The 19,599-nt window shown below is 57.6% G+C and overlaps 1 protein-coding gene across 2 annotated transcripts; it reads left to right on the top strand.

Moving 5' to 3' along the window:
* The first annotated feature begins 276 nt into the window (after positions 1-276).
* On the top strand, positions 277-19,330 carry ATCAY (ATCAY kinesin light chain interacting caytaxin). Of its 2 annotated transcripts, XM_068165003.1 has the most exons (13): positions 277-683; positions 2,527-2,656; positions 6,615-6,679; positions 6,998-7,219; positions 8,177-8,362; positions 9,433-9,535; positions 10,026-10,157; positions 10,772-10,858; positions 11,717-11,815; positions 12,253-12,288; positions 12,659-12,694; positions 13,747-13,779; positions 14,685-19,330. In XM_068165003.1, the coding sequence occupies exons 2-13, from the start codon at positions 2,580-2,582 to the stop codon at positions 14,692-14,694; spliced, it is 1,086 nt and encodes a 361-aa protein (XP_068021104.1). In that variant the 5' UTR covers positions 277-683; positions 2,527-2,579; the 3' UTR covers positions 14,695-19,330. The 2 variants fall into 2 exon arrangements, with proteins under 2 accessions (XP_068021104.1, XP_068021105.1); XM_068165004.1 differs by lacking the exons at positions 277-683; positions 2,527-2,656 and adding an exon at positions 4,544-4,746.
* Positions 19,331-19,599: the final 269 nt, after the last annotated feature.

Raw genomic sequence — 19,599 nt, 5'->3', positions numbered from 1 at the left:
GAGTGATGCACTGTACAAAAAAGCCCTCCCCTTCCCACCCACCCCTCCCCATCTCCCACACCTCCTCCAGGAGCAGATCCTGCTGGCTGATGAGCATCCCCGGCTCCCACTGACGGCGGCCGCTGTGCCCAGCCCCTGCCAGCATCACTCATCCGGAGGAAGAGTGCAGGGAGAGCTTTGGTACCTCGCAGCCAATTGGAGGAGAGGTGACACCGAAAGGAGGATGCTTCCAGCTCCTTTCTCCACCCATCCTCCATAGCACACACACACCCCCCCCCTCCCATCACCATCACCACCACCCTCGTCCTCCTCACACACAAAAGCAGTGCAATTAGCTGCCTTAGGGGAGCTGAGGCTTAGCCAGCTGCAAGCAGAAAATAACAATATTCATAGTAATAATAATAATGAAGTAGCCTGGGAGGGGGAGGAGGAAGCAGCAGCCATGGAATACAAATAACTGCCCTCGATTCCCACCCCCCCATCCCGCCCCAAAATCCAGCTGCCAGAGCAAGGAAGGCTTTGAGGAATGCCGACCTAGATGCATCCCCGCAGCCCTCTGCTGAGGCAGCCGCAGCCCTCTGCCCCTGCGTCCCGGCGCCGGAGCTCCTGAGCAGCCCTTCTCCAGCCGGAGGGATGCTGGGCTGGGATCCAGGCAGCATCTGCTTTGTTCCTCGCTAGCGTCGGTGAGTACAGCAGCAGCTGAGCTTCCATCCTGCCGGGCAGGCCCTGGGAATGACAGACGTCAGGCTCCAGCCCGCGGTTTGCTTCGCTGCTTTGCTTTGCCTCTGCCTCCCTCCATGATGCCTTCAGGGAGAGCAGCGAGCAGATGACAGCGGCGGGGAGGAGGGGGGAAGGGGGGGTCTGTGGCAGCCCCGAGGTGTCTCCTCTGCCTGCATGCAGGGGAATCAAAAATGGAGCCGTGTGTGACCCTGGCGTGGGCACCGCAGGCAGCCAGGCGTGGGGGTGAGGGGAGAAGGCATCCTGTGTGTGCCCGGGGGGAGGATGAGAGACACCAGGCAGGGAGAGAGCCCTGCAGTGCTCCCAGCCAGCTCCTTGCTCTCATCCCTGTCCCTGCCAGCACCTGGAATAAGGACAGATGCTGGGTGGACTCAGGCCTCTCCATAGCTCCATTCCTTCAGAGCAGATGGACACAGATTGCTCTCCCTCCAGGCCATCATCTCTGTGAGGAGCAGCCTCCAAAGGAAGCAGAGAAAGCCCTGGGATCAGGATCAGGCTCTGCCAGGTGCTGATTGCCCTGGCACCAAGGACAGGCAAAAGCAGCCTGAAATCAGCTGCTCCTAAGATGAAATAGTCCCAGCCAGAGCCTGGGCACAGTCACAGTGTGAAGGCTGAGCTCAGGAAGGACATTTATTGAATCATTTGGGCTGGAAAAGCCCTTTGAGCTCATCCACTCCAACCATTCTCTAACTCTGCCACAGCTGGTGCTAAACCATGGCCCTCAGCACCACATCTCTGTGGGTTTTAAGCACCTCCAAAGTGTCCTGCAGTGGCTGGGTTAATGCATCCAGCCCAGCACAGGAGCTGACTGCACTTGAGCAGATGCCATCCAAGATGTGGCCTGACCTTGCCCCCTCCAGGCTCAGCTGCAGCAGTGTTCAGCTGAGAGCAAAGTATCTGCTCCCTGCAACCAGAGCTGCTCCTGCAGAGGCTGGTCCTGAGCCCTCAGCTGCAGGTGCAGGCCCTGGGAAATGAGCACAAAGGTCTGATCCTGGCTGGCTGGCAGTGCAGGAACCTTCCAGTGAAAGCAGGCAGCACACATGGTCCTGGGGGCCCCTTCTGCTGCTGGGGTGCCAGTGGGAGTGAAGGCAGGGACTGAGCTGAGCTCCTGCTCACAGCAGTGCAGGAGAGAGCCCAGGCTGGGAGCAGCACCTTGGCTCTGCTGGAGCTGCTCCAGTTGTTTGGCATCTGCTTTGGTTTACCTGGGAGCAGGGCAGAGGTGAGGATTCTCCAGGGGTGTGGAAGGATGTTCCACATCCCTGTGAGGGCTTCTTTGCTCTCCTCTGTTCCCTTCTGGGGGGCAGGGACAAGCCCAGGGTTGGGGCACAGGCCAGCAGCAGCCAGGAATTTCTCTGCATTTTGCCAGGCCAGCAAAGGGGAAACTGCTGCCACTGCCAGAGCAGCCTGAGAGCAGCCTGGGGGGAGCTTGCTCTTCCCTCCCCTTTCAGCCACACCTCATTCCCCTCAGCAGAGTGCTTGGTGAGGTTGAGATGAGCACTGGAAGAGAAGGAGCAAGGGAAAACCAGGTGGCCATCAGCCCAGAGGGTGCTGATCCTCAAGGAGAAGCACTGGGGCCACAACAGAGCAGAGACAGACCTGTTGCTCTGATCAGGGCCAACTTCTCCTTCCCTCTCCTCTCCAGCTCTTGTCAGGTAGCCACAACCCCCCTGGGCAGCTCTGAGGCTGCTCCTCTGTGGAGCCTGCTGGCAGCACCCCTGCCCTGCAGGCTGTGGCTGGGATTCATGCTGCCCAGTCACCATGCTCAATGCCAACCTCTCCACCTTCCAGCCTCAGCCCTTCCTTGAGGGAACCACCGTGCAGCCAACCCTTCTCCCAGCACCATGGGGACCACAGAAGCCACTTTGAGGATGGAGAACGTGGATGTGAAGGAAGAGTGGCAAGATGAGGACTTCCCCAGGTTTGTTCCTTGAGAAAAACAAAGAAAGAGCAGGGAGAGTTTCATTTCCTCCTGTATTCCACCAGCAGGGCATGGAGCATGCAGCTCCCTCCTGCCCAGCCCCAGGGCCAGCAGGAATCCTAACTCCAGCAGGGCATGGGGCAGGAGAACAGAGAGCTTGCAGCAAGGCTGCTCAGAATGCTTCAAGATGTTTTGGGGGGAGGCTTGTGGCACCCTTCTGTGAGCATGGCAAGGAGGGGGTGAGGAGCTGGGGGCAGAGGACAGGGAGAGATGGATGGATGGATGGATGGATGGATGGATGGATGGATGGATGGATGGATGGGTGAAAAGGGAGGAAGGGAGGGAGGGAGGAAGGTGCCAAAGTGGAGCTCTCACCTTCACAATCACTTTATTAACCCCACAGCATGCTAAAGCAATCCCCTGCAGCCACCCAAAGGCAGCAGCCAGCCTCATCCCCACCCCAAGGCCAAAGCTTGCTGGGGCACGGCCAGCAGCCAGCCCTGCTGCAGCTGGGCTCTGGGCTCTTGAGGGTCTTTTCAGGGCTGTCTCTCCGTGTGCCAGCTGCAGCTGTGCCCCCCCTGGGCAGCCCACACAGCTTCTGTCTTCACAGACAGTGCTGCCCTGTTCTGCTGGGCACCCAGCTCAGCCCCTCTCTGTTCACCCAGCTCCAGCTGCAGGCCTGATCTGAGCACCTCTGTGCCAGCCCCACTCCTGGCACACAGCACCCAGCCTGGCTTCCGCTGGCCCCACAGGTGGGCTCAGCCCAGCCTTCCAGGATGGGATCTTCCCCTTTCCTTTGAGAGCAGAGCTCTGGGCTGGTGGAACTCTGCCAGCCTGAGGCTCCCTCACAGCACTGTGCTGATGAGCTGCTTGTGGAGTAGGAAGGGCAGCGAGGAGATGGAGAGGTAGGGAGGGGAGGAGAAGGTATGGGGAGGGAGGAGAAGGTATGGGGAGGGAGGAGAAGGTATGGGGAGGGAGGAGAAGGTATGGGGAGGGAGGAGAAGGTATGGGAAGGGAAGCACTGGCCCAAGGTTCCCTAGGGAACATGGACACACAGCTGTCTCCCACCTGGGCTGCTCTGCCCCACACCATCACCTGGGAGCAGGAGGTGCCAGGCTCTGTTTCACGCCTGCCCTGCAAGCAGCAAACTCACCCCAGCCCCAGGCAAGCCTCCCGGGGGCATTTCTTCTGCAGAGCCCCCAGCACCACCTCCCAGGGGCAAAGCAAGGCCAGGAGGAGGCTGGCAGGGTGGCAGGGCTGAGGCCAGAGCTCCTCAGCCTGCCGGGAGAGGGATTAGAGCAGGAATGATGCAAGTGAAACCCAGCCCCAAGCAGGCACTCGGAGAGCACTGCCTGGGTTTAACCAGGCATTAAAAATAAATCAATAATCATTTCCAAGACACTTCCTCCCCCCTTCCTCCTAGAAGCATTAAGATAATAGGGCAGGAGCTGCTGCATGTGGGACAGCAGCTCTCCAGCAGCTGATTTGCTGCATAGCTATTTTTTGCTGAGCTGTGATTAACCAATCTTGCCACCAACAAACAGCAGCAAGGAGGGAAAAAAAAAGGACGAGAAATAAAACCCAAAGCCCAGGCAAAGAGCTGAGCAAACTGGATGCAGCTGCTGGTGGCAGCCACGATCCCACCCTCCCCCCAGCTGCTGAGGGGGGAGAAGCAGCTCCTGAAAAGGTGCAAAGGAGCAAGGGAAGGGTTTGGGTCCGTGTGTTGCATCCCCCTCCGGCTCCTGCTGCTCCCCAAAGGTTTAGCCTCCTGCTGCCAGTCTGTCTCAGCTGGCTGTGCGAGTGCTGCCCTGTGATGATGATGATGATGATGATGCTGCGCGGGGCGGGAGCATGCTCACTCCATCACCCACCCAGCCGTCGGGTCAGGGGCTGCTCGGAAGCCGGGGAGGAGGTGCCCGGGAGGGGGACTTGGGCAGCAGGATGGCAGCAGAGAGCAAAATGGTGGCAGTCAGCCTTTAGCGGAGCTGCTGGGTGCGGAGCACTCAGCGGCTGGGGCTGGCTGCCTGCCCGCGGGGAGGAAGAGTCGCAGGCAAGGCTGGGAGGGAGCGAGCCGAGCATCCTTCGGGAAGGTAAGAGAGGCCTTTTCTCCTCCTCTGGATTGGTCGTTGCTCTTCTGAGCCGAATCCCAGCATCAGGGAGCTGCCTCCCTGCCCTGCCTCCCTGCCCTGCCTCCCTGCCCTGCCTCCCTGCCCTGCCTCCCTGCCCTGCCTCCCTGCCCTGCCTCCCTGCCTGCCCTGCCCTGCCTGCCCTGCCCTGCCGCCCTGCCCTGCCCTGCCCTGCCCTGCCCTGCCTCCCTGCCCTGCCCTGCCTCCCTGCCTGCCCTGCCCTGCCTCCCTGCCTGCCCTGCCCTGCCTCCCTGCCTCCCTGCCCTGCCCTGCCTCCCTGCCTGCCTGCGGCACGTACTTGGGTACAGCTGGGCCACCTCCCCTTCCCCCCTCCCCCTTTTGATGCTGTATCACCAAGTTGTGCCAGGCGCCAGCTCACAGGCAGATAAACAACCAGGCAGGAGACAGGAGCAGAAGGGAGGAGGGGAGGCTGGAGGGGGCCAGAGGGATTGTTCTGGCTGCTCAGGAGTCCGGTGGCAGCCCACAGGGTCTGGGTGCTGCAGGGGAGAGCAGGCTGCCTTTGCTCAGGTCTCCAGCCCTCATGAATACACAGCAAGCAGGCAGGAGAGGATTATCCCTGGATCTAAATATTTATAGGGTTTAATTTGGCTGGTGGCTCTGGTGTCATGGCAGCACAGAGAGCAGCCTCTGCAGGGCAGAGCTAGGCTGTGTCCTCCTGCATGCTTCCTCCCCATCACCTTCCTCCCTGGCATCACCGGGCAGCAGGGCCAGCAGCTGCTGAGCACCAGCCCTGTCCTCACCTCTGCCTTGAAGCTGGTGGCTTCCCCACCCCCAGTTCACCCCAGCTCACCCCTGGGCTGTGCCAGCACTCAGCGTTTCCAGAGCATCATGGAAGGGTTTGCTTGCAGGAGCCAAGCAGGAGAGGCTGCAAGCCCTGACCTCTGCCCTGCAGCCCCAGGATGGGAGCAGTGAGGAAGCCTTTGGCTCCAAAACATGCACCTGGGGGCTGGTGCCTGGAGCTCAGCCCAGAGTGGTTTGGGAGTCAGCATCAGCTTCTGTCAAAGCTGGGGCTGAGGGTGGGGGGAAGATGGGATGGCAGCTCTGGGATCCCACCCAAGGTCTGATCCTTGTCTTAGAGGGGGAGCTGGGCTGGGTCACATCCTGCTCCCTGTGGCAGAAAGCTGCTGCAGGTTACAAAACCACTGGCAGAGGGCAAAGTGCTCCTGGGCTCAGCATCCCCCAGCAGCTCAGCTGCTGCCAGCATCAAAGCCTCCCCCACCAGGCTTAGGAAGAGCCAGGCTCAGAGGGTCTGCACAGCCTGCTGAGCTCAGGGCCTGCAGGGAGCAGGAGCACAGGCAGCAAAGTTCCAGCTCCAGAAGGTGCTGTGCAGGCTGCCCAGGGCAGTGGTGGAGTCTCCATCCCTGGAGGGCTTTCAAAGCCTTGGAGCTGTGGTGCTGAGGGCCATGGCTCAGTGGGGCCCTGGCAGTGCTGGGGTGCCAGCACCCAGTGCTTGGACTGGGTGATCCTGAAGGTCTTTCCCAACCCAAATGGCTCTGTGCTCCCTGGTCCCCTTGAGGAGGAGCCCCAGAGCTCCCTGGAAGTGTTTCAAAGCCACATGGAGGTGGTGCTGAGGGCTGTGCTTTAGGGGCAGTGGCTCAGCAGCAGTGCTGGGATTGGGAGCTCTGGGTGATGGCCTCAGAGGCCACTTCCAACCTCACCACTTCTCTGGTTCCATGACTCCAGAGCAGGGCACACAGAGTGCTCCAGGTTTGTCCCTGCCCACTGGCTGCCCTGGAGTGATTTCTCCTGAACTGCTTCTCCCCTGCCTTACCTTCTGTCTTTTCCCTCTTCTCTCCTGCCTTTGCCTGCAGACCTCTCCCAGAAGAGACAGGGATGGAGTCCCTGGGCAGCCCTACAGAAGATGAAAACACATCCTGTGAGTACCACCTTGCCTTGTCAGGAGCTCAGGGGCAAACCAGCTCCTAGTCAGGGTGAGAGCCACTTCCCTTGGAGCACAACCCCCAGGAGGCAGAGGAAATCAGCAGAGATTTGTATCTGCTGAGCTGTCTGCAGAAGCTGGGGGAGGAGAGAGATGTCTCCGGAGTGTGGGCACTGCCATAGCTGCAGGCAACCAGGACCCCCCAGCCATGAGCCCCCACCCTTAGCTCCCAAGCTCCCCAAAGGAAGCCCCAGGCCTTGCTCTAAGGGTGCAGGGTGAGGACAACCTCTCAGTTCTTTGCCTCTTTCCCTCCAGCTCCCCCAAACACGTTAAACTTTAACGGGGCTCACCGCAAGAGGAAGACCCTTGTGGCACCTGAAATCAACATCTCCCTGGACCAGAGTGAAGGCTCCATCCTCTCTGATGACTTCTTGGACACCCCAGATGACCTGGACATCAATGTGGATGACATTGAAACTCCTGATGAGACAGATTCCCTGGAATTTCTGGGGAATGGGAACGAACTGGAATGGGAAGGTAAAAGGCCAGGTGGGGGTGAAGGTCTGCAGGGGTAGGGGTGAAGGTCTGCAGGGGTAGGGGTGAAGGTCTGCAGGGGTAGGGGTGAAGGTCTGCAGGGGTAGGGGTGAAGGTCTGCAGGGGTGGGGGTGAAGGTCTGCAGGGGTGGGGGTGAAGGTCTGCAGGGGTGGGGGTGAAGGTCTGCAGGGGCTGGGGTGGGTTTGAGCCTCACCAAGAGCAGCTGGAGATAGGAGACAGGCTTGGACAAGGGCAAAAAAGGCTGCCAAGGAACAGCAGATGATCCTGTGGGCAGCAGGTCTCGGGATGTGATTGTCCCCTTCTGCTTGGCACTGGTGAAGCCACACCTCCAATCCTGGGCTCAGTTTTGGGGCCCTCACTCCAAGAAGGACGTTGAGAGGCTGGAGCAGGTCCAAGAAGGGCTGGGGAAGGGTCTGGGGAACAGGGCTGGGGAGGAGCAGCTGAGGGAGCTGGGGGGGTTCAGCCTGGAGAAGAGGAGGCTGAGGGAGACCTCATTGCTCTCTCTCTCCCTGAGAGGAGGCTGCAGTCAGGTGGGGATTGGTCTCTTCTCCCTTGTCTCAGGTGATAGAGGGAGAGGAAATGGCCTCAGATTGTGCCAGGGGAGGATGAGGTTGGAGAGGAGGAAAAATGCCTTTCCTGCAAGAGTGGTCAGGGCTTGGCAGAGGCTGCCCAGGGAGGGGGTGGAGTCCCCAGCCCTGGAGGGGTTCAAGAAACCTGTGGCCATGGCACCTGGGGCCACGGTTTGGTGGCCAGGGTGGGGTTGGGTTGCTGCTTGGACTGGATGCTCCCAGAGAGCTTCTCCAAGCCAAACCATTCCAGGGTTCAGTGACTAAGCTGCAGAGGCAATGGCTCCTCCTCAGCCTGGGGCTGCTGCTGCCTCTCCCTGCACCCCAGAGCTCTTGCAGGACCTCTCCCCAGCCTGGTTGTCCCTTTTTGCAGATGACACTCCTGTAGCCACAGCCAAGAACATGCCTGGGGACAGCGCAGACCTGTTTGGGGACGGTGGGACCGAGGATGGGAGCGCTGCCAACGGCAGGCTGTGGAGGACTGTGATCATCGGCGAGCAGGAGCACCGCATCGACCTGCAGATGATCAAACCCTACATGAGAGTGGTGACCCACGGAGGTGAGCCCCAGGGACCCTCCTCCTGCCCTCCTGCCTTGCCTTTGCTCCCTCTTTGTCAAGCTGGAGGAGCTGCCCTGAGTGGCTGTTTCGGCTCTTTGAGGGCAGACCGCTGCTCATTCGGTGCCACTGTGTGGCAGACGAGCCCCAAAGAGAGACCTCCCGGTGGCTTGTCAGGGCTGAAAGGGGACTGTAAGAGAGCTGGGGACAGACTGGGGAGCAGGGCCTGTGGGGACAAGACAAGGGGGGGGATGGTTTGGAACTAAGAGAGGGAGATTCAGACCTGATAGAAGGAAGACTTTTCCTACATGCAGGGCGGTGAGACCCTGGTCCAGGCTGCCCAGAGAGGTGGGAGATGGTTTGGGGCTCTGGTTGTAGATGTCCCTGCTGACTGCAGGGGGGTTGGTCTGGATGAGCCTCACAGGTGCCCTGAACCCAGACCACGCAGGGGCTCTATGGAAAGCACCCAGCCCATGCTAGACACCAAACAACCAGAGCCTGCAGCCAAGAGCAGGGACAAAGCTGGCTCTGAGCAAGGCTGAATATAGCCTGGCCCAGCCCTGGCTTCAGGCAGCACAACCAGCCAGGAGGGGACTGCAGGAGCTTAATCCCTCCATAGCTGAGCCCTGAGCTGTCCCTGAGGCACAGCTGAAGGCCACCACGTCCCCAGAGTGCCCATTCCTCAAGCTGAGCAAAGCCAAGCAGCTCCCCCGGGGCAAAGCTCCCAGCCCTGTGCTTGGGCACGCACAGATCCCTTCCCTGAGCTCCAATGTGCATTGTGACAGCCAGAGTGAGGCTCAGAGGCAAATGTGATCATGGAAGAGAGACAAGAACTTAGCCAGAGCTGGGGAGAGGCACACAGCCAGCCCAGCTCCACGTTCAGCAATGTACAGACTCGGGGAAGGGGTTGGAAGGGACCTTTAAAGGTCATCTCGTCCAAGCCTGCTGCAGTCAGCAGGGACATCTGCAGCTAGAGCAGGTGCTCAGCTGCATCTTCACTGCTATTGTCCCTTCAGCTCTGGCATCTCCCCCTGGAAAGGGTCCCTGATGCTGCCTCTGTCTGTCCCTGCCAGGGTACTATGGAGAAGGGCTCAATGCCATCATTGTCTTTGCTGCCTGCTATCTCCCGGACAGCAACCTGGCTGACTACCACTACATCATGGAGAACCTCTTCCTGTAAGTGGCTGCTCAAGGTCTGTGAGGGAGAGAGGGCAGGGAAGGTAACTGGGGCGCTGGGGAATCATTTTCCATGTGCTCATTGCTGGAAGGAGTTTGAATCCAGGCCAAACACACCCCGAGTGCAGCTGCGGGCCGGGTGAGACGCTGCCCACGGCGTTTCTGTCCAAGTCCAGTGAGTCAAAGCACTCAAAGCCTCAGTGTTAATGATGCCAGTGATGGACTCCCAGCCAGGCCAGAGCATATGCATGCAATGCTGAGCAGCTGGGAGCTGCTGGGCAGAGGAACAGAGCAGGGATGTCCAGCAGCGCAGGCACTCTGCTGACAACCTCCAACAGTCCCAAAGAATCACCCCGGGGTGCCAGGAGAATCCCAAACCTCTTCCAAGCTCTAAAGGAAGGGGACTGGAGTCCTTGGGGGATGACACACAGGCAGCTGAAGGAATGCCAAGGGACCTTTTTTGAGTCTCATGTCCCTCACCACCCTACAGGTATGTGATCAGCAGCCTGGAGCTGCTGGTGGCTGAGGACTACATGATCGTGTACCTGAACGGAGCGACGCCCCGCAGGAGGATGCCAGGCCTGGGCTGGCTCAAGAAGTGCTACCAGATGATAGACAGGAGGTGAGAGTCCTCTTGGTGTTACCTCTTCATTCTTCCCAGTCCCCTGCTTCCACCTCTTCCAAGCCTTCCTCACTCCCTGCACTCTGGATTCCCTTCCTCTGCCGCAGCATTCTGACCTCCTCCAGGCTCCCTTCCTCACCTCTGCTTCCCCTTCCCTCCCCAGGCAGCTTCAGAGAGATCAGAGCAGTGCTCCTGGGAAGGGTCCTGTGAGGAGCACAAGTCCTGTAGGAAGTGGCTGAGGGAGCTGGGGATGTTCAGCCTGGAGAAGAGGAGGCTGAGAGGAGACCTCATTGCTCTCTACAGCTCCCTGAGAGGAGGCTGGAGCCTGGTGGGGGTTGGGCTCTGCTCCCCAGGAACAAGTGACAGGAAATGGCCTCAAGTTGCCCCAGGGGAAGTTTAGGTTGGACCTGAGGAACAATTCCTTCCCTAGAAGAGTTGTCAAGCCCTGGCCCAGGCTGCCCAGGGCGGTGGTGGAGTCTCCATCCCTGGAGGAGTTTCAGAGCCATGTGGAGATGTGGTGCTGAGGGCCATGGTTTAGTGCTGACCTAACATATTCCAGGGGGTTAAGAGCAGGTTCTTGGAAGCTGAATTTCCATCCCATGGCTTTTCCACAGGCTGAGGAAGAACCTGAAAGCTTTGATCATTGTGCACCCATCCTGGTTCATCCGGACAGTGCTGGCCATCTCCAGACCCTTCATCAGGTACCTGCCAGAGCTTCCCCAGCTCAGCTGCCTCTAGAGGGCAAGTTCAGACTCATGAATCAGATCTTCAACTCACCTTTAATCAGTGGCAACCAAGGTGGGACTGCCACTCCAGATGGCTGGAGCAGGTCCAGAGGGTGATCAGAGGGCTGAAGAACCTCTCCTGTGGGGACAGGCTGGGAGAGTTGGGGCTGGTCAGCCTGGAGAAGGCTCCAGGGAGACCTTAGAGCAGCCTTCCAGGACCTGAAGGGGCTCCAGGAGAACTGGGGAGGGACTTTGGACAAGGTCTTGGGGTGACAGGACCAGGGACAATGGCTTAGAGCTGGGAGAGGGGAGACTGAAACTGGAGATGAGGAAGAAATTGTTGAGAGTGAGGGTAGGGAGGCACTGGCACAGGCTGCCCAGGGAGGCTGTGGATGTCTCCTCCCTGGAGGTGTTGAAGGCCAGGCTGGATGAGACCCTGAGCAACCTGTGCTGGTGGGAGGTGTCCCTGCCCATGGAACTGGATGATCTTTAAGGTCTCTCCCAACCCAAACCACTCTGAGTTTGCTGTAGTGGTCTGGATCCAGACCAAAGCTTGTCCCAGTGGATAGTGCATAAAGATTCCCTGGGGAGGGCAGGAATGGAGGTCCCCTCTCCCTCCTACAGCTACTGAGGTGGGGGTCAGTGCAAAGCCAGGTGGCATCTCACCACCACTGGCAGTCAGCAGCCTGCTAGCCCCGGGGGGGTATGGACACCCTCAGCCTGCAGGGGATGCAGCAATGCAGCACTCCCAGTTCCCCCCAGGAAAACTCTGACTGCCTAAGGAGAGAACATCCAACCAAGCCCTCAGGCACTTCCTCTTCCCCTCTCTGCCAGTGTGAAGTTTATCAACAAGATCCAATACGTTCACAGCCTGGAGGAACTGGAGCAGCTCATCCCCATGGAGCATGTACAGATCCCAGACTGTGTCCTACAGTGAGTATCCCAGGGCCACCCCGGGGCACTCCCAGCTCTGAGGAGGCACAGGACAAAGCCCCCTGCAGCAGGACCTGGTGTGGAGTCAGAGCCAGCCCAGTTCTGGGCCCCTCAATTTAAGAAGGACATTGAGAGACTTGAAGGTGTCCAGAGAAGGGCAACAAAGCTGGGGAGGGGTCTGGAGCACAGCCCTGGGAGGAGAGGCTGAGGGAGCTGGGGTTGCTTAGCCTGGAGAAGAGGAGGCTCAGGGGAGACCTTCTTGCTCTCTCCAGCTACCCAAAGGGAGGCTGTAGCCAGGTGGGGGTTGGTCTCTCCTCCCAGGCAAGCAGCACCAGAACAAGAGGACACAGTCTCAAGCTGTGCCAGGGGAGGTGTAGGCTGGAAAGAGAACAGTTCTGGGTGGGCAACACTGAAAGAATGTTTCCTGTTTGTCACAGATATGAAGAAGAGAGGATCAAGGCCAGGAAAGAAAGGTAGGATTCAGCTGGGGGCAGGTGGAGGATGGGGATGTCCTTGCTCTCTCCCATCATTGCTTGTGTTATAACCAGGCCATTCTGCTGGAGCTGGAGGTGTCCCTGCTGACTGCAGGGGGGTTGGACAAGATGACCTTCCAGGGTCCCTTCCAGCCCAATGCATTCTGTGATTCTGTTCAGCATTAGCTGGGAGTTGTCCAGCCCAAGCTGCATCCCTCCAGGGCCAGCAGTGGCATCCTGAGAGCAAGGCTGCATAGCACAGGGGCAAGAAGCAGACCTGGAATCCCTCCCCAGGAAGGCTTTAGCCACTCTGCTCCTTCGCCCTGCTGGACTCTAGATGAGGGATTTCAAAGGTGGTTTGTGTTTACAGGGCAGAAGAGAAACAAGACATGGCTGAGAAGGAAAGGTAACCACTGCTCTCCACTGATCCTTTGGTTCCTTAAACAATCCTTGGGAAGGAGAAGAACCTACCTGGAGTCATGGCCTCTTCCTGGTCTGTCTGGAGCTGAGCACATTCAGCTTGGACAGGACAAGAGGAAATGGCTTCAAGTTGCCCCAGGGGAGGTTTAAATTGGACACATGGAAGAATTTCTCCCCCAGAAGGGTTGCCAAGCCCTGGCCCAGGCTGCCCAGGGCAGTGGGGGAGTCTCCATCCCTGGAGGGGGTTCAAAGCCATGGAGATGTGGTGCTGAGGGCTGGGGTCTGGTGGTGCCCTGGCAGTGCTGGGCTCAGGTTGGACTTGATGATCTTCAAGGTCTCTTCCAAGCAAAATGATTCCACAGTGCTATTGCTTGGCAGCTCCTGGGGGATCAGGCTCTGCACCCTCAGGACCCAAGAGGAGATTTCTGAGGTGCTAAAGCCTCTCTCCCCTCTCTCCCCTCTCCCTCTGCCACCACTGCTGGGACCTTCCTGACCTTCACCTCTCCGAACGGATCCCTGGTGCTGCTTTTTGCCTCTGCAAAGCCAGGGACCCTGTTTGGCCATGGAGCAGAGCCAGAGGCACCAGGGAATGTTTCTGCTGACATTCAGCCTTAGCATTTGGAGGATGGTGCAATGCAGGAGGCCAAAGCCTGCTGTCAGGCACATCCTGGCTGTGCGTAAGGGCAGGACATGAGGCTGTAACATTAGAGGGGAAGGAAAATTCTAGGGAGCTTTGGAAGACAGCATCAAGACCCTGTGCCAGGCTAATTTGGCCTGGGTTTGGCTCCACTTCAGAGTGCTCTTAGCCTCTCTCTCTCCTCTTCTTTTTTATTTCATTCTAACTAGCTCCTGAGGAGGTCCAGTGCCTGATCCTGGTCCTGCTCTGCCCAGAGCAGGAGCTTTGATCAGAACTGCCAAAGTCCATTGGAAAGAGCCTGCACTCTTCTGAGAGACAAAAGGGGGGAGCTCAGGGTCCTAAAGGGAAGGTGCTGAGTCAGTGGTGATTGACTTTTTGTTGTGCTGCTTCTCTCCCTGCAGGTCTGTGCCCCCAGCAGAGGATCAAGAGACCAGGTCTGAGCTGTTCCTCCCTCTTCTGTTTGTGTCTCTGTCTGACAGATTTCATTGGGGGGTAAAGGAGGCAAGGCAGGGCTGGGCTAGACCCAGGACATCTTTAGCCCTGTGCCACTGCCCAGGCACAAAAGAGGCCCTTTGCAGCAAGGGGGAACAGCCCCAGGAAGCTTTTGAGTCTTTTTAGTCTGGAAAAGAGCAGCTGGGGGGGAGGGGATCTCATCAATGCTGATCAATAATTCAGGGGGGGTGGGTGGCAGGAGGATAGGGCCAGGCTTTGTTCAGTGGCACCCAGTGGCAGGATAGGGGGTGGCTGGCACAAACTGGACCACCAGAGGCTCCATCTAAACATGAGGAGGAACTTCTTTAACTGAAGGGTGCTGGAGCCCTGGAGCAGGCTGCCCAGAGAGGTGGGGGAGACATTCCCAACCCTCCTGGCTGCATTCCTGTGTGACCTCCCCTAGGTGCCCCTGCCTTGGCAGGGGGGGATGGACTGGGTGAGCTCCAAAGGTCCCTTCCAACCCCTCCCACACTGGGATTCTGGGATCCCTCCCACAGCTTGTCCCAGAGCATGGCCTGGCCACAGCCGCAGCTGCCCTGGGGATGCTGCAGAGGAGCTGCTCCTCAGCCCGTTCCAGCTGTGCCCATGGGTGCAGAGCCCCCTTCCAGCACCAGGCAGGGACTCTTCCATGGTCCTGTGCCCTCAGGAAAAGTCCTCAGCAGAGCAGAAAGGTTCTTAGAGCTCTGCCTGCTGTTGTCTTTGGCTCTGCTGCGTGTTCATAGAGAGTTACACCCAAACACACTCGGATTTGTGTGTGTTGGAGACAGCAGGAACAATCCCTTCTTGGGGTTGGTTTTCTTTTACTACCATTTGCTGTCTAAAAATAGCTCTTCCTGCTCCTTCCCAGCATGTCATGAATCGAAGCAGAGTGGAAATGAATGGAGTAGAAGAATGCTGCAGCCTGGCACTCATCCACCTACCTGACCTTCTGGTAGAAGACTTTGTCACCATCTAATTCTGAGTTCTGCAAGACCATGGAGCCTGCCTCCCCTGCCTCCAAAAGCCCTTCCAAGATTGGCAAACCACTTTTACTTTGGAAAAAGAAAAGTAAATGCACCAACCCCCAGCCCCCTCCCCAAGCCACAAACCAAACCAAGCCAAGAAAAGCACTTTCCAGGAGAGGTTCCAGCAACAATGGTTTGTGGAGAGCTACTGAGCAGAGAAATAACCACATCTCCTCCCAGCAAGAGCATCCTGCGGGCCATTAGCCACCAGCCCAGGAGGAGAGATGAGGTTTGTTCAGTTTCCATTAGAAGCCCTTCCCCTGACTTGCTGCTGGCCAGCACTGAGATGTTTTACTTAGAATCATAGAACTGTCAGGGCTGGAAGGGACCTCAAGGTTCAGCCAGTTCCAACTCCCCCCCAACCTGCCATGGGCAGGGACACCTCACACTGCAGCAGGTTGCTCAGAGCCACATCCAGCCTGGCCTTAAAAACCTCCAGGGCTGAGGCTTCCACCACCTCCCTGGGCAACCTGTGCCAGGCTCTCACCACCCTCATGGTGAGGATCTGCCTCCTAACACCCAATCTGAATCTCCCCACTTCTAGTTTTGCTCCACCACCCCCCCCCCCCCAGTCCTATCACTCCCTGACACCCTCAAAAGTCCCTTCCCAGCTTTTCTGTAGCCCCCTGCAGACCCTGGAAGGCCACAAGGAGGTCTGCACACCCAGATTCCTCCTCCACCCCAGCCGCTGCCCCAGGGAATGACTCCTCCAGGCACTGAAGAGAGAGCAGCTGCCTCCTTTCTACAGCCAGTAGCTGTCCTTCCTGCACATACCAAGTGCCCACAGGTCTGGGCACCTCTTCCAGCCTCGACCACCTCAGTTACTCCCTTGCCAGTTGCAGTTATGAACCCACACCCAACCGTTCCTGCCAGTAAATGCCACATTGCACCCTTCTCTCTTCACTCCTGGTTTGCAAGGCACTGAGATAACTCTCAAAGAGAGACCCAGACTGCCAGGGCAGCCTTCTTGTGAGCCTCTCCTCATGCCAACACCCACACAGCAGAGAGGAAGGAGCCTCATGGTCAGAAAGCTTCTCCCTCCTTGGCTTTGTATGGATTTCGTGGCACTGAACAATCTCTCCCTCCTAAAGCTTCCTGCAGTGGAGACAAGCTGCTAAAGGGTTGAAGTGTCCTCCTTGCTGCCCCTGGGTCTCACCTCCAGACACCCCTGCCTGGGAAAGCCCAGGGAGGGAATGCTGCAGCCAGGGAGGCAAGATGCTGTGGTTGGCTTCAGCTTCTCAGTTAGCCAAGAGAGGGAGAAGTGATCCTGAAGCCTCCTGAAATGTGCATTTTGGACTCAGGAGGATTCTGGGAGCAAAGGAGGGGAGAAAATTTAAGCAACAGCTCTCTGGCCACAAGCAGTTGGAAGCTGCTGGTGCCAGCAGAGCCACAAGCTGCCTGAGACACAGCAGAGCCACAAGCTGCCTGAGACACAGCAGAGCAACCTCCACAGCTGGCTGCAGAGGAAGAATTTCCCACGGATGGATCTCACCACTCCAGGACTACTTCGAGCCTGGTGACCCTGACCCCTGGCTGGGTGAAACTGCCAACACTTCACTCAGCTCCCCAGTCCCCTGCAGGATAACAGTCCTGGCAGAGCTCTCCTCAAGACAGGGATGTCTCTTTTGGACACCTGAAGCTGCTTCTCTTTTTAGCCTTCAGTGGAGAACGCTGCTGCAGAGATCTTTCTCTTCCCAACTGCTACAGAGGAGCAATGAATTCATAGCTTCATGGAATGGGCTGGGTTGGAAAGGACCCTCAAGATCATCCAGTTCCAACCTCCCTGCCACGAGCAGGGCCACCTCCCACCAGCCCAGGCTGCTCAAGGTCTCATCCAGCCTGGCCTTGAACACCTCCAGGCAGGAGGCAGCCACAGCCTCCCTGGGCAGCCTGCTCCCCATGAACAGAAAGTGCTTTCTAACCTTCCCTCCCATTTGCTAAAGCTTTCTTCTCACACACTTCCATCACAGATGTGTTTACCACACAGACCTTTGCATGACAAGCAGAGCACTGCACCCAAAGCAGCGGCCCTAGAAGCTGAAGGTGGGAAAAGCCTTCCCCCTCTGCCTCACCAGCACCTCAGAGAGCACCAAGCAAGCAGCAACCTCCACTGCTCTCTAGAAATGTCCTCAAGAGCCAATTAGCAGCCAAGGGAATTCTGAGCTGAGAGGTGTGGAGAGGAAAAAACACTTCAGGGGGTTCAGAGCTTGGGTTTGATGCCAATAACCCCTCCCCAACAAGAGCTGCAATGGGGAGGGGGCAGGGAGAGAGAAAAAAGCACTTCAAGGGTTTGGAGCTTGGGTTTGATGCCAATAACCTCTCCCCAACCAAAGCCATCCTGTCCCAGGCTTCCCAAGCAGGCAGCAGCCATCTGTGTAGGGCAGAAGAGGCAGTTAGAGGTTTCCAAACACCCCCAAAGCTGCAGCTCTGGGGGGTCCTCCCTCACAGCTGGGCTGTCAGATGGACCAGACAAAGCCACTGAAACGAGAAGAGGACTCTGCTGATTGAATTCCTTTGCTCTCAGCCTAGAAACAGACACAGGTCTGCCTGTGGTGGTCAGAGGAGGTGAGGTCACCATCCCCTGTGGATAACACTTCAACCTGGAGCTCCCTTCCTTCTTTTGAGGCTGTTTTGATGCATTTAGATGTAAAGGGGAGAGGGGGAATAATCCCCCTGCTGTGCTCCCCACAGAAGAAAGCAGCAGAGCTGGACACTGAAAGGGACCTCTGCAGCTGTGTCATGAGCAAAAACTGACAGACTGCTGGAGAATGTTTCCAAAGGACACTTCAAGGGAAAACGTTCACAGCATCCTGGAAAAGAGTGGGACACTGAAACAGTGCTGCCCTGGGACACATGGAGGATAAGAAACCTCAGCTGGGGTTGGTTTGGGGCCCTGAAGGAGGAGTTTGCTCCTGGAGCCTCAGCAGTAACGTGCCAGAGGAAGGAGAGGTTTGGTTGTGTGGCTGCTGTGGATCTTGCCCAAGAAAAGACACTGGGGCAGCATTTTCAGACATCTGATGGACTGAGCAGGGCTGAAGATGACAGAGAGCTGCCTGAGAGAGTCCAGCAGAGGCCACAGAGGTGCTGAGGAACTTGGAGCATCTCTGTGAGGAACAAAGGCTGAGAGCCCTGGGGCTGAGAGCCTGGAGAAGAGCAGCCCCAGAGGGGAGCTGAGCAATGCTCAGCAAGAGCTAAAGGAGCTGTGGGAGGCAAGAGGCTGGGGCCAGGCTCTGCTCAGTGGTGCCCAGGGCCAGGACAGGAGGCACAAACTGGAAGCCAGGAGGTTGCAGCTGAGCAGGAGGAGAAAACTCTTTGGTGTGAGGCTGCTGGAGGCCTGGAGCAGGCTGCCCAGAGAGGTTGTGGAGTCTCCTGCTGTGAAGAGCTTCCAACCCCCCCTGGCCATTGTGCACAGGTTTCCTGCTCCTGGCTGGACAGCTGGATGTGGTTCTCTCTTTTCAACACAGAATCTCTCCCACCAGTGGCTGAATCTCTCACCAGTGGCTGAATCTCTCACCCAGCAGCACCCTACAAGCTGAAAAATCAGATCCCCTTCCTAAACAGTTGGTGACAGACCAGGAAACACTTTTCCACCTCTTTGAGAGGGTTCAACCCAGCCTTTGGAGCTGCACCACGCAGCAGCTCTCAGAATTCTCCAGTGCAAACTGGTTGGACACGTCCAGGAGCCACCCAGATTTGGCACTGCTCAGTCACTCCCATTCTGATTCCCAAGGAAGACCACAGGAAACCAAACTGAGCTGCTGCTGTTGGCTGGTGACCACAATTCCCCCTGTACAGCCCTGCCTAGATGTGAGTGGCTATTTAGAGCATACCTCATGGCAGCTTTTCCATCTCTTTCTCCTTTTTTTCCCAAAGATTCCTTGCTTACAGACATGCAGGAGGAAGCCTAAAGGGAAAAGGTTTTTCTAAGCAGCACTTCCTCTGTTTCACATCACCTGGGGATGAACTCAAGCAAGGGTTGGTGGCATGCTGGTGGCAACAAGGAGGAAACCTGAAGGGAAAAGGGACTTACAAGCAGCACTTCCTCTGTTTCACCTCACCTGGGGGTGAAATCAAGCAAGAGCTGCTGGCAATAAGCTGAGAGTGGCCTGAGAGCAGCTGAAGCATCCAGGCTAAATCACTCCAGACACCCAAAGCAGGGTTTCACTTTTGTATTTCCATCCTTTCCTGCACAGCATGCTGCTGGTGAAGTGAACTTCAAAGAGTCACCACCACCACCACAGGACATCATCCAGCTCCCTTCTGGGGGGGGGTGGGGAGGGGGAGGTTGCCCCTTTGTGGTGGCTCCTTCGTGCCCAACCCTCCAGGTCCAGCTGTGTGAGCTGCTGTTTCTCTCAAGTGTTTGTAATAGGTGGTTGATGCTAGAAGCCCTTAGGTTGCTGTGAAGTCTGTGTTCTTCTTTTTTGCTTTGTATTATTCCATCAGAATCTGTGGATATTCTATTAAAATGACACTAATCCTGGCAGGCAACTGCAGGTCCCTCCTTTTCTCAGCAGCTTCTCCTAGAGTCCTCAGGTTGGATTCATTCACAGAATGGCTCAGGGTAGAAGGGAGCTCAGAGGTCATCTGCTCCAACCTCTCTGCCATGGGCTGGGAAACCTCTCACCCAGACTCAGCTGCTCAGGGCCTCATCCAGCCTGGCCTTGAGCACCTCCAGGGAGGAGGCAGCCACAGCCTCCCTGGGCAGCCTGTGCCAGAGCCTCACCACCCTCAGACTGAAGAACTTCTTCCTCAGCTCCA

Source organism: Melanerpes formicivorus, unplaced genomic scaffold (assembly GCF_026170545.1).
Source record: "Melanerpes formicivorus ecotype bairdi unplaced genomic scaffold, bMelFor1.0.p_v2 SCAF_83, whole genome shotgun sequence".
Classification (NCBI taxonomy): Eukaryota; Metazoa; Chordata; class Aves; order Piciformes; family Picidae; genus Melanerpes; species Melanerpes formicivorus.
This window is presented reverse-complemented; position numbering and strand designations above follow the sequence as displayed.